The sequence below is a fragment of the Spea bombifrons genome, chromosome 2, assembly GCF_027358695.1.
Source record: "Spea bombifrons isolate aSpeBom1 chromosome 2, aSpeBom1.2.pri, whole genome shotgun sequence".
NCBI classification, from domain to species: Eukaryota; Metazoa; Chordata; class Amphibia; order Anura; family Pelobatidae; genus Spea; species Spea bombifrons.
The window spans coordinates 13,581,480-13,596,198 of record NC_071088.1 but is presented as its reverse complement, the minus strand read 5'-3'; the positions used below and the strand labels follow the sequence as shown (position 1 = coordinate 13,596,198).

Below are 14,719 nucleotides of genomic sequence, written 5' to 3'. Positions count from 1 at the left end.
GAGGGCTGTTATGGTGGCAAAGATGCCACAGGCGGGCTGTTATGGGGCCAAAGATGCCACAGGCGGGCTGTTATGGGGCCAAAGATGCCACAGGCGGGCTGTTATGGTGGCAAAGATGCCACAGGAGGGCTGTTATGGTGGCAAAGATGCCACAGGAGGGCTGTTATGGTGGCAAAGATGCCACAGGCGGGCTGTTATGGGGCCAAAGATGCCACAGGCGGGCTGTTATGGGGCCAAAGATGCCACAGGAGGGCTGTTATGGTGGCAAAGATGCCACGGGAGGGCTGTTATGGGGCCAAAGATGCCACAGGCGGGCTGTTATGGGGCCAAAGATGCCACAGGCGGGGTGTTTTGGTGGCAAAGATGCCACAGGCGGGCTGTTTTGGTGGCAAAAATGCCACAGTCAGGCTGTTTTGGTGGAAAGATTATTTATGTATTCAAAGAAAAAGGGGCGCATGTACAAAAAGGGCCCTATGTACATGCGCCCCATTTTCTTTGATTATGCCCTTTGAACATGCGCCCCTTTTTCTTTGATTTTTTTACAGAAATGATTCAATATGTAAATTGAATTTGTTGAAAAAAAATTGTTGGGTAAAAATCATGTTTTTTTGGGGGGGTGGGGGGCCCTTAACAGATTCTCGCACCCGGGCCCTGAGGGGTCTAGTTACGCCCCTGCTTAGTATGTTAGTTTTTGGGTTCTTTTTGAGAAAGAATCCCCCACCATGCCATATTCCTGAATCCTATGTATAAAATAGACAACCAAATTTCTCTCTAGGAAAACTGTGCATTTACAATGCTTTAAAAGGAACACTGCTGGAGGTAACATTATTCAATAATAGCTCCAACTCATTCCAAGGCATCATCCAAGTCTGATTCCACCCACTTCCCACCTATGTGTTTGGTTGCCTACATTGTAATTCTCAAAGGTTAGTATCCCCAATCTCAGGGGCTACTCACACCGGATTCTCTTTGCGTGAAAGTGGAATTTATAAAGCCTTTGTCCAGAAAAATTTAGCAGCCCCAGAGTCCAAAAAGCCTGTGTGGCCACAGAAACATAAAAAATGCATTCCCAGTAAAAGTGGCATCTGTTGTACTAGCTGTTAAATTTCATTGTTACATTTCCTATGAACTGGGATAACTATAATTTACTATGTTCTGAAATAATTCAATGTGTTTATCCAAACAAGACATAATGTAGTGAATGGCCTTTTGTTATCTGCGTGTCATTCATCGGTAACTGGTTTACACTGATATAAATCATAGACAGTTTAGAATATGATTGATCCTTTCACACAAGCCATGTTGTGTGTTATCTAATTTGTATGTATGAACTTTAACAGTGAATTAATGAAAGTCTGTGATTGATGCATGTCACACTGATATGTCTGTTCAGGACACAATTTAAATCGTTACTGTTGATTTTCTTGGGTGATTAGGACTTTTTTTTTGTAGAATTGTTGTGATCCACCAATCTGGTAGTCCAGATGTCAGTCATTGAATTATTTGAGTATCACTGTGATTACTGCAGTAAACGGTTGCCCAGTTTTGGAGGTAATCCAAACCCGAGCTAAAGCCAGATGAAAAAAAAAGTTATATAGCCAACTAATTTTATGGCAGAGCAGAGCACGGAGTGGTGCGGCAGAAGCAGCTGGTGATGTGACATGAGTGACTTACCACCAGTGGATCGGGCTTTTGGGTATATCTGTCCGGTGGGATTGGTGGCTTCTTCCAGGCAGACATGGAAGGCCCAGAGCTGGACAGGAAGGAGAGACAGGACGAGGAGGCGGCGCTCTGGTGCACAGCCTCGGAGGGCAATCAGAGTCTGGCTCTGGTAGAGGCTTAGGCTGGCTAGCAGCTGGAGGTACTCAGAGTAGGCACCAGGTAGCTGAAGCTAGAGAGTTCCCAGGTATGGCCAGAAGGTGCCAGCTCTCCCCTGCCTGCAGTGTGCGGCCGCTATCTGGATACTCATAGCAACACTCTGCAGCTGCACATTAGTAGCCTGTGCCACCTAATATTCCCCAGCCTGGCCCTGGCACTCAGCAATGGTGAGAGGAAACACAGTTTCCAAAAATTTCCATACAACAGTAACTTAAAATATGAAAGATCTGCTTTAATTAGTATGTAAGTATGTATTGGAAAGGCACCCGTTATTGTTTTCGGGGGGTTTTAACCATGTGTGATGGGACAGAGTCCTTCTGCAGTTTAACCCCTTGGTGACCAACAAGGTACTGGGTATGTCATGAATAGATGTTCCTAGAGGACCAATGACATATCAGGTACATTATGGGTTAAAAACAGTCCCACTACCCTGTGACCGCGGAGTCACCACTGTTGTTGATGGCTTCGTGACTGGTTTCCTGAACTTCTGTTTGTAAATGGCGAATTAGATAGATAGGGTAGGGTCTGGTTAAGGATCAGGTATAGGTTAAAAAAATAAAAATTAAAATAAAATGTTAGAAAACTTATATATAAATATAAGTAAATATATTTTTCCCATTTATGCTAGCTGTACATACCTGTAAAACTGTGATTAAGTATGTTTTTTTTATTTATTTTTTTATAAAAAATAATGTCTTCCATGTTTCGATATGGTTTTTAAAAAAACCTACTTGTCTTGAAAAAATATATAGTTTCCATGGGATCACTAAATGAGAAATTGGAAAATAATGGTTGAAGAAAGACATAGCAAAAATATCCCTTAGCGTAAAATATCCCTGGTCCTAAAGAGGTTAAGGATACATGGGACCAGCAAGAAAGGCGTTAACAATATCAGACAATATATAAACAAACACAATGAAATTGTGAGGACATGGGATCATAAGGGCAATGGGAAGATGACAGGGTGGAAGCTGCAGGAACATTTCATCCTTTGTGACAGTAAAAAGAGCTTCAGGAGAAGTGTTATTTATAAGCGCACAGATTTCAACCTGTCTCAGCAAGCTTCAGAGACGTTCCGAGGATCGAGAGAAGATGAAAACACTTTAGGTTCAGAAGGAAGTTTCAAGTAAACTTTGGCATATGAAGTGTATCTAATATGGAAAGTGAAATGTAAAATATTTTTTTGAGGCAGAAGTGCTTTATTTAACCACAAAGAAAATTCATATATAGAGGCAGAAATTTACAAAAAAAATCTGTTAATTTCAAAAAGAGACTTTTTTGGGAGAACATGGCAAGGGTTCTGTTTCTAGATCATCAGAGCATCTGTTTTATTTCCTGGTAACCCAGTCGGTGGAGATTAATGTTTGTTTCTCAGCATGCATGAGACATTGGTGTGCATGGGTTAAAACGATCAAATAGGGACTCAGAGTCATCGCAATATTGAATGATAACCTATAACCTTTGCTTTTCAGCCCTGTGACAACTTCAAGAAAACCACCCAATTTAAATTATGTAGTTTGAAACAGCTAATTAAATACAACCAGTACTCCTCAATTATGTATAATATACAGACTTATTTCCCAACACAGGTGAAAACATGAAGATTAGTTTTGAACTGTGTTAATGTATTGACATTCGATTAGGGGAAGGCAAGTCTTTGTTGCACGCCCTTGTATTTTTTAAACAACTTGCATATTCACTAAAATGCAAAATGTCTGTGAGGGCATGCAAGTGCCAGACACTTTACATTATGTGAATTTCAGGTGGGACTCAATTAAATTCTGCATGTCTTCATCTGAAACTTTAAATCTTTACACCTCCATGTAATAGGGATAAATATAAATATATATATATATATATATATATATATATATATATATATATATATATATATATATATATATATATATATATATATACATATATATATATATATATATAAATATATATATAAAAAGAAGCAAGAGTTCATAGAACCCCCTGTTAACCAAGCATTGGTATATCCTCTTTATTTCCATCCCCCATTCAGAATTAAAATTGCTACGGGGGCATGCACCCCAAGCCTAGTACTAAGAATAGCCCTGCTTTTAAATATAGTACATCTGTCTTTTATAATGTAGGCCATTGTATTTTATATGGAGGCCACTTGAATATTTTACTTTTTTAATGGTGTGTTATTCTTTCTACGTAAACCTCTCATTCTTTTTAAAAAGGCAAAAATTAAAATGTCTATGCCTTCATAGCCGACAATGTGAATAGAATTTTATATGTATGGAGACCAACATTGGTTAGGATGGATTTTTCATTTGCATTTCGCCTCATTCGTTTTTGGACAGCAAGTTTTGCTTCTCGACCTTTAAGTTAAGATGAATTTCTGAGGGCTTTCACTATAGTTATCTCACCCTATACACAAACTACACAATACTCATACTACATTGAACACAGATGCACTACCCTATAAACACTACCCTCACAACTTTTAATTATTTGTTTTGGGTGAGCTTGGGATCTTGTCCAAGCTGTTATGTTAGCTTTTATGTAACTGCAATTCACTGCTGGAGGACTTCCCAGAAGATAATCGGGGAGAGCTTCCAAGTGGTTCAGATAAACAGAGTAAGAGGAATAAATGAACAAACTTATAATGAATATTCTGAGGTTTGTCGTTTGTTGTTTTTTGTTTTGTTGGGGGTCCCTCCTTGTTTTTGGTGTTTCATATAAATAGATGAATTAGGCAAAATGTGTTAATATTAAAAATCTTACAAATCAAAATGCACAAATCTATTATCTTATTTATAAAAAAAAAAAATGTAGTGTAGTTATCAGATTTAGGCCAGAGAATCACCCCATAAGAGAAAAACAAAAAATATGTAATACAGATCTATAGATGCAATGCTGTGGTCATCACCTCTAGGAGGCCAACAAAAACATCAGGAAGTACATCTGCTGCTCATAAATAGATCACATTATATCATCAGGCAGTGGGAATCATGGGCCATTTGGGGACATCCTCTGATCTCTACTGACTGAGCCAGGGAGCTGTAAAATCAATAGAGAGTTTTGGTGTTGAAGCTCCTGTGTTGCCACCTTACAACCTTCTGCTGCTGAACGCCGTTAGGTTGGAGGTCCATACCATAGGTAGTCCTGCTTGTTGTTCCAACTCTAACCACAACCTCCAACAGAAGCGTCCCAATTTGGACACCTGCACCTTTGGGGAGTATTGGATATTTGGTACTATGAGACAGGGATGTCTTTCTATTTGCACTTGATTCTGATAAACAGTCAATAAATGAAAGAAGCTCCCTGGACCTAAAGGGAAATGTGAGAGCATGACTGCTGACCCCTTGCCTGTTGGGGGCAGTATAGTCAATGGTTAATAGAGACAAACAATATTTTAAGGAGGACTTGGCAGGAGTTAAAACGTAGTCACTAATATCTTCCACTATTTGGAAATCTCAAACTCTTTTCACCTTCTGGATGATATTTCACCATGGGCATTTTCTTTGTAGTATTTTATGCACCATCAATCATAATAATATGAAATTTTGGAGGAAACGCATTGTTCTGATAAAAGCACCATTTATAATAATGATTTACTTTTCACCAAAGTTGTCTACTTTCGCCAAAGGAGTTAATCGTGTCTCATGTTCACGATTTTTGAATGTTAAAAAAAAAAAACTTTGAAAATCATACAAAACAAACCCCAGTGTGGGTGTTTTCTTGGAAATGTAAAAAGATTTATGGAATGCCAGATGTCATTATAATGCTTAACAATATATACTAAAACTCTTTAGTTCAATTGAAATACTGTATGGTATTTAATTACCAGATGACACCGTGAATATCATAGGACAACTTCTTTAGTTAATCAACTCTGGATTTTCTCATCACCCCGGCAGTAACTAATTCAGCAGATAGCATTTCTCATTTTCATATCTATAATGAATATGCATTTATGTCAGAATGGATATAATGCAACATCTGGGATTATGAATAAACCAATCTAATCCCAAACTAAGGTTTCCTTTAGCTTGCTTTATTTCTTTCAGACAATATTTCTATCAAGAGATTATTGTTGTTATCTGGGACTTTTGAAGTTTTGAAAACTGTGAACTAAACCGTGATATATATATGTTCCGCCATTTTAGTATCACGATTGTAACACCGTACAGCCCCAGGGAGATGTTTGGCGTTTGTGAACAGGTAGAGCGTAATTCATGTAAATGAATCCAAGGTGTGGAACAACAGGAGAACATTTTTGTTTTGGAAAAGCAAGGTGAGCCAATGACGGTCAATGCTCCGCCACACCTTCCCTTTAAACAGACTGGAAGCCCATGTAGGATTGTGAAGGTCCAGCTACAGGTGCAGGAGATGGACATCTACACTTCCTCAAGCCACAGAATCAGGGAAAATGCTGAAGGGAGATGAAGTTCCTTTGCGTTCCAAGGGCAGGCAAAGGCCCTGAGTCATGTATCCCTAAGTCAAGTGAGGACCTTTGTGTAGTGTCTAGATGAGGCTGTGCTGAGTCTACTAGGAAGCGTTAAGTTAGAAGATATTTAGACTTGTTAGTCTAGGCCAGCAAAGAGAGAGCTCCAAAAGGCATGTTTTATCAAATATTAAAAGTCAGAATTTTCTCTGTTGTGAATCACATTACCAGTGGTGTATTCTGGCCTAGTTCAACTAAGCCCAGACCTAGTGCAGCAGGTTCAGCATGGCAGCATCCCTCCTCTGCATAAGAGGCAGCCTTGACGCCACTTCTTCATGGACTGGTTAAAAGAGAGATCACCGAGTCCTCACCGAGTCTTCCATAGTTTTCTATCGCACCGTGCTTCCTTTAACACTATGGATTGACATCTACCTCTATTGAGCAACTCAAGAAAATGTATTTATGCCATTGGATTTATGTATTTATAGCATTTAGAAGAAAATAGATGAAGCCATATTGGTCCAGAAGAAGGTAGAATCTTTAACCGTAGATGATACTGTACCTTCTATTGAGTCAACACAGGAAATAATGTTGAGGCACACAAGCTTTTGGGACGTCAGAAAAGTCTTCTACAAATGGAACATTTAAAGAAAATAATTAAGTAGAAAAAGTAGTGCATTATGTAGTGCAAAGTTTGGAAAAGTGATGTTATCACCACAGCAACCAGTAGGATGCTCCAGCTGACTGGACTATTTTATTAGCTACTATAGTGATCAGACCACTTTCCATGTTTTGCAACTGCATGCTTTCTCTAAAACTCATACTTAGCGTACCACTGGCATTATCCTGAGGACCACCTGCAAAAGGTTCATGGGGACTGTGGTGGACCACAAACAATAGTTTAGAAATACGTTTCTAATCTCTTCATCATGACAAATCATCTTGATAAATGCTTCATATGTGCTTATCGTGTATCATTTAAATAAACCAATTCAAACGTTTCATGCTGTGATTTTTTATTGTTTTCTTTTGTTTGCATTTACAAAGAGGGTGAAAACCAACTCAGGTTTCATGAAAGATGGTACAAATTATTTTGTACGTTGTAAACTGGTGTTCATAGAAAACAGGTTTCGGACAGTGAAATAAAACCACTTACATTTTAGAAATAACACCCTGAAAAAATCAAATGAGGATACATTTTTTCAACATTGAAACATTTCAACATGTTTCTTTTTTTTCTCTTTTTTTTTTAATCAATGAACTGTACAATATTTTTATGTGTAATATTAAAAGACATAATAAAGTACAATGAAAATATGTTTTATAATGGTAGAATAGGCCTTTCAAGAAGAATAAAGCTCTGTTATCTGTATGTTGTCGTGGAAACATTGTAACATTCAAAACCGGTAATGTTGGAACCAGCAATTACCTTTATGAAATATAATAATTTTCTTTAAACCAGATTTATGAGACAGTAGGTTATACTCAACAGAAATTTAAATAATAAAGGAATATTGTAGTATCAGATTTATTCTGGGTCCCAGTTTAGAACATTATTTCTGACTCAGCAAATTTACAATAAAGGCAATAATTATCATCTTATAAATGCTTACATTAATCTTAGCAAAATTGTTATGCAGATATAAGCGACACTGTCGGTCATATGACTTTCACTTTTTTCTTATAAATTGAATATCTCATTAAGAATATATGTATTTTAAAAAAAATACAGAAGTGATTTCCATATGTACCACGATTGAGACAATTTATTTAACCAACATCAATTTAATGCCCAATATAACCTTAAGTAAGAACTAGTTAATAGTCATTATAATACATTTTATTGGAATTAATCTAAAAGAAACCTTTTTGTTTGATATGACAATTAGGTCTTAGCTTAGGGTGGCACCATATGAGGAGTGGAAGACCACCAGCACACACAAAGGAATGTTCCTCTGATGCATATTTCTGTGATATGATGTCATAGTCTAGCATCCCATGCTGTGCAATCGCTACATGGAAAGAGCATAGATTCACATTCCTTCTACTGTCCACTGCCAAGTTTTTTTGGGTGGTTGGGGGATACTGCCTTGGTTAGACCTGGTGTAGGATCCATACTAAAATTCATGGAGAGAAAATACTATCTGAGCCACAACACCACTACAAATCCTCTCAAGATCTATCAATGGTGTCCCAATGTAGAATGCCTTCACCCCAGACCTTGCCTTTTCAGAGATGGGCAGTAGGACAGCTTGTGGAAGAACTTTCAGTAAATATGTTCTTGGGTTAAGATTAGGCCATATACAAAGAATTTTAATTCAGCAAGCTAGGAACTACAAAAAGTTATGAAACAAAAGAACTTGTACTTTTATTACACATATAAATTGAGGCAAAAAACTGACTTCCCCTCCCAAAACATTTTTTTTAGATTTGGGATTTTTGAATGGCATCTCAAAAATGTTACTTGTTTTCGCATGAAGCTACAAAGATGTATTTAGAAAGAAGAACAATCTCTATGTGGAATGATAGAAAGACATGCAGTTCTATATGGCTTTTGTCCTTGTCCAATCTAATTTACAGATGACAAATCTACATTAACACATGTCCAGGACACATTATTTTTTTTGTCTTTTCCAAACATCAAGTTTTTATGAATTAAAAATGATTTTCTAATTGTAAAGTTTTCTTTTTACCAAATGTCCTTTGATTTGTACCTTTTACAGAAAGACTACATAGAAACAGAAAACTCATATAAAATGTATTCTGAGCTACAAATACTGAACCTTTTAAAGTGGTCCAAAATTTCTGTTGAATAAACCCAATAATAGCATATCAATAATAAAGTTACCAGAGTTTAAAATAAAATATGACTTAAGTTTGTTTTGGTATGCCAATTATTTTCTTTTAACCCGTTAAGGACAATGGGCGGTCCCTAAACCCATTGAAAACAATGCATTTTGAGCCCGTACATGTACGGCCTTTGTCCTTAAGGGGTTAAAAAAAAAAGGAAAAAAAGAACATTGACTATTAGAAGAATGACTGTGTTCTGGGATAATGGAAAATTCAATGGTCTTATTTAGTCCTTGTAAGAGTAGATGTATGTTTTCTTCCCCTGCCCTTTAAAAATAAATAAAATATGTTAGAAATAGCCTCTAATTTTATAAAGTATATATGAATAAATCAAACTTAACATAAAATTAACGTAAACATAAAATAAAAATTGTTCACTATATTATAATTCTCTTTTAATAACCTCATAGGTTGAAATATTTATTTGTCTTCAGTAATAATACAAAGCACATTTTGACATCTCTGACTACTTTATTTTACAAGAGAATTATGACTTAAGCATACGAGTGAAATCGCTAAAATGAAGCGTACATCTTTGCCCAAATCATAGCTATTTCCTCAACAAAATGTTTAAAAATTGCCCGGAACAGCAAATAAAAATGGATACACAAGGAAGAACAAATAATATCTTCATCTAATTTGGCAAAGAGCAAATAATTCAAACAATATTTCTATCCAAATGTTTCTGTTTGCACCTATATGCCAGAAAATGAAACGGTATGCTCCCGTTGTCCCCTAGCTGTGTGTAATATAAGTTTTCTGGCAGTTATATATTACAGTGAACCAGGAGGCAAAGTTCATCCCTTGGGCTCTGGGAATTATATAATGCATTTATGTATTAACCCCATCCTATATATTTCTATGCATAATACATGGCTTTGCTCTGAAAACAATACGTTTGTGCCATTCCACTTATATTTCACCCAGATGAGTGATTAGATCATCCGACGCATTTCACTCGCAGGATCTTTTAATAGATTGCAATGCCGCAGTGACACAAAATATCCCTGCCTCGTCAAATCGTTTGCTTAGTTAATCCAAGGTAAATCGGGAGCAAAACTTTAAAAGTGATCTTTTTTTATCAATGCATCCAATGGAATGTTCCCACCGTTTGGACCATTGTTCGATTTGTTGATAAGAACATTTTTACATATTGCATCTGTTGAGAGAGGTTTAATAGCAGGTAAAAGACAAGAAGGTATATACCCTAGCTATTTCCCCAGTAAGTAAAACAGCGGTGCTCCAACAGAGTTCAAAAGCTTTTACACCTCAACACTATGTTCCAGTCCACCTGTGTAGAATTTGTCTATTTATTTAGCTTATCAGGCATTGGTATACACTACATTTGCCATTTCGCTTGTCTTTTCCATCCACTTGATGCGTGAATTATTGTTTTAATCTTACTACAGTAGAATGTAAATGTTTTTAATGCCCATATGGAGTATTTTCCAACATTTGAAGAACAAAGTTAAGTCACAGATGCTTTCACTATAATGCTTAGCGATATTAGTTGAATGAATTAGTTGAATGAGTTCAATTGCTTTAGATAACCCAACCTCATATATGTATTGCAATATTTGAATATCTTAATAAATCACTACAAGTATATTAGATATAGTTTTGGTTAGGGGTATAGGGTTTCTCCATCTTGCTATCCATTAAGTTCCCATATACATTAATGCATCATAGATGCTAAGTAATAAGAGCAAAGCAATTAAAATCAGAAATTGGTTGATTAATATTTAATTGAAACATAACCCTGTCTGCTCTAAAAAGATGGCATAGGTGCAGGTCAAAGGGGATTCAGCAGTTCCGCAGCCCATGTGACCTTCTGGGGTTTGGGATAGGTAAAGTATTCACACCAAACTAAAAAGTCTCTATGGATTGCATAGATGTATGCCAAAAAACCTTACTTATGCCTAACCCTGCCTGCAACACCTTCAGGTATGTCAACTAGGCGTAGGGTGTCCAGGTCATCTTTATTGGCTCTGTGAAGAACGTATATTATTATTGTATATTATATATTATTCCATCATATTTATACCCTCAAAGTATATTCATGTTTTGAAGTTTAGTTTGGACAGTGAGAGAATTTAGAGGTTGATGTAAAGAGGGAATTACATTTAAATAAGAGGAGCACAAATGTATACGGAAACGTTTTCCAGTCATATCCTTAAGTGTGTGACGCTCTATTAGGTTTCAGAGCCTGCTAGAAGCAACTTGTGTTACATTTTTTTACATCCAATACCAACACAGGTGTCTCTGGCAGGAATTGGTCAGGTTTTTATATTTTAGTTATTTATTTCTACTTTTTTGTCAGAATATATGCAAAAAAAAGAGATTTCTGAACATTTTGACTATATTTTGTACAATATGAAATCTATTACAGTATCCTTATAGCAAATGCCCAGGTCTATGAAAACATGGAATTGTTGCCTTTATGAAATGGTTGTATTTGCATTTAAAATGAACATACGATAGCATGATATCACGATAGCACGATATCTAGAAAATATTCTTAAGAAGCAAATCAGAGAAAATGTCTACATATGTGACTAGGAATGAAAATATTCCAAACAGGAAAATCTTGAATTATCATAATCATACCAGGGAGGTCTCTGGGCTTGACCTGGATTCTCGGAGTGAAGCACTGCTTCCCCCAGGTCTCTGGGTCACTTTCCTCTTTGCCCAGGTGGGAGGAGTAGTGCTTAGCCACACCCCCTTCCCACCTACTCCCCTTAATTCAAGGTGCAAGTCATGCCCCTACAAGAAGCCACTCCCACAGCAAAGGGGCGACTCCCCGCGGAAGGTCCCAGGTATGATCATACTTTTTATCCTTAAAATAAAATGCTATGGGGGGTGTCACATCCTTTAATATATATGAAAACACAGAGTGTGGTTTTCACAATATTTGCAAAGACAGTCTGGGCACGGAATGAAACGGCACCGTTTTAATACCGACACAAACATATTCCAAAGGCAAAAGTAGAACACGCAGTGAGTTGCAAACAACCTCCGTTTTTATCAGGTTTTTTTTTTCTGTACAGAATAAGTCAGAACCATTGCTTTTAACAAAATGAAAAACGTGTATTAAACAGAGAGGGTTTGTTTCTTAATAAAAACTTCAACTGCTGCCAAAGTAACATACGCAGAATCCATGGCAGCGTTGAAGTGGAATGTACGGCATCAAGTATTTGAACGCGGCATCTGGTTTTCAAAGCAAACATCACATTAGTGGAAGAGTATTGATGTGTGAGGCCTATAAGGGAGAGAATGATGTCCTGTGATATACTGTCTCATAATCCATATTACTTGTGAACATTCTATAACTCCTCCCAAGGCCCCTATATTGATCTATTTCATCACTTGCACGGTACATGCAATGTATCTCGACACTCAGACTGAGAAATGTGCGTGTCAAATTACTTCCCGAAAGCCAATTTAACAACAGAAATGTTATTTTTAGAATTTCATACGTAGCATCCGACTTTCTTCTGCTATACAGTACATTAAGTACATTAATCTCTTTCTGGACCCCCGGGCCTTGAAGAAACTAAGGAAACATTTTTCTCTGCATGGCATTATAAAACCAACACCAATATATTAACAGCCACTTTTCATCATTAAAACTGAAATATATTTAGTAATATCACATGGTTGAGTAGAAAATCTTTAATTTTTTTTTTATTTTGCATTTTTTTTCCATCTTTCAATTACGTGGTTTTTTTTTTGTTTTTTTTTGCACAAGAGGATAAAACAAAAAGCTTTTCAATATGACACAAGCCTCTCTTAGTCTGAAAGATTTCAAATGTTCCCCCCCCCACATATAATCATCTAATAAATGTAAAATTGGTAGAGTTCTTTGTTTTTAATGGACAGTTAACAGTACCGGTACGCACGTTAATGCACTTTAACCAATTTCGGAACACGGAAAGGTGATCTTTTTTCGGATCTTCATGGCTCATCCCACATTTTCTTGCAGTGATTCGATTTAAAAAAAAAATGTTATTGGGGTGCTAAATATGAACCAATGATGTGGCTATATGTATATGTGTGCATATATATAATATATGTGTGTGTGTTCACCTGTGATATATATATATATATATATATATATATATATATACATACACAGCAATGCACACATGTGAATACAAGTATTCATAATCATACTCTCATATAACTTACAATGACATTTTTTACCATATTGAAAGCAAAAACAAACATATTGCTTATTAATAGATCCTTTTCCAAAACAATTAGCCAGAATCAGATTTTGAGCTTATTCTTTCTGCGGAAGTCCTTCTGAAGCCGTTCTGCCACGCTATCCTCCGTATCCTAGAGCATTCTACAGCAGAGAACTCCCTTCACATTCAGTGTCTTTTTTCTTCATTTCACAAGGAAGTCGGATTTGTGCTTATCGTCAAATAAAAATTGCAGTGCAAAAATTGAAAACATGAATGTTACACAGCTAAACAATTTATGTTTTTGTTTTTTTTATATGGCACCACAGCCTATTAGTTCACATACAGTATAATACAATCGAACAATAAGAACAGACGATAATATGAACAGAGATAAAAGAGACCAAGCTTGCATAGCAATGCAACCAAAGGAACTATGTACAAAGCAAAATGCTCTTTTCATCAGCGTTGATGGTGATTTTTCCTTTTTTTTGTTTTTTTTTTTCTTCTTTTTTTGTGTGTGTGTACTCCTGGCATGAAATAGTTAAGGTGGATGGTGTATTTAAGAGAAGAAAAAGTAAAATGTCTGTGGGATATGCGTGATTTTGTGTCTTTACATTGCATTTACAGTCTTTCCAATCAAAGATAAATAACGAAAATGTTCATTGCACTGTTTTTACTTTCACCAGTCCAGACCCGGTGGCCTCTGGAGCAGCTTTTGGATGCATCTCTTCAGTACTCTGCAAATGAAAGAAAAGTCAAACGATTAACTGGGGCATCAATAGCAAAATCAAGCAATCGCATGCAAGGCATTTTTTTTTTGAATGCCGGAATAGGAGGTTAATTAATCATCGCTTGGTAAAAACGCACAGTAGGACCTAAATGTTGTTTAACAATAAACTATGACATAGGGTAGGTTAGTGTTGTGTATGGAAGGGACCGCTAGATAGCGTTGAGGGCAAGGCTGTTGCGTAGTGTTGTGCAGAGGGGAAGGGATTCTTGATAGTGTTTTGTGTAAAGTTAAAGAGTTGCTGGAGTTGCACGGAGAGAATCAAAGAACAAAGAAGGAAGAGAACAATAAATGATAGAGAGGAAATTAAAGGTGATAGAAGAAAGAGCAGAAAAGCAAGAGAAACACCAAAAGAAGTAAAGTAATAAAGAAAGGGAGAGAAAAGAAAAAAGCAGGGACAAATAAGAAAGGAGAGAGAGGAAAGGAAGAAAAGTAAAAAGTAGACACTATTTTAATGATGGCACATCAACTACTAAATCATAATTACCCTTTCATTAAACAGAAGCAAGAAAACTAAACATTTATGGTATTTATAAAAAGAACTGTTTAGATGTCTTATAAATAACTTCCACATGAAGAAAATTTAATATACAA

The 14,719-nt window shown here is 36.5% G+C and overlaps 1 protein-coding gene across 2 annotated transcripts in view; it reads right to left on the bottom strand.

Moving 5' to 3' along the window:
• Positions 1-12,006: 12,006 nt before the first annotated feature.
• Positions 12,007-14,719, bottom strand: part of ROBO2 (roundabout guidance receptor 2) — a 422,548-nt gene continuing 419,835 nt past the window's right edge. For both annotated transcript variants that reach the window (XM_053456882.1, XM_053456883.1), the window contains exon 31: positions 12,007-14,075. In XM_053456882.1, coding sequence (XP_053312857.1) covers positions 14,068-14,075 — 8 coding nt within the window. In that variant the 3' untranslated portion in view covers positions 12,007-14,067. The remainder of the gene's footprint in view (positions 14,076-14,719) is intronic.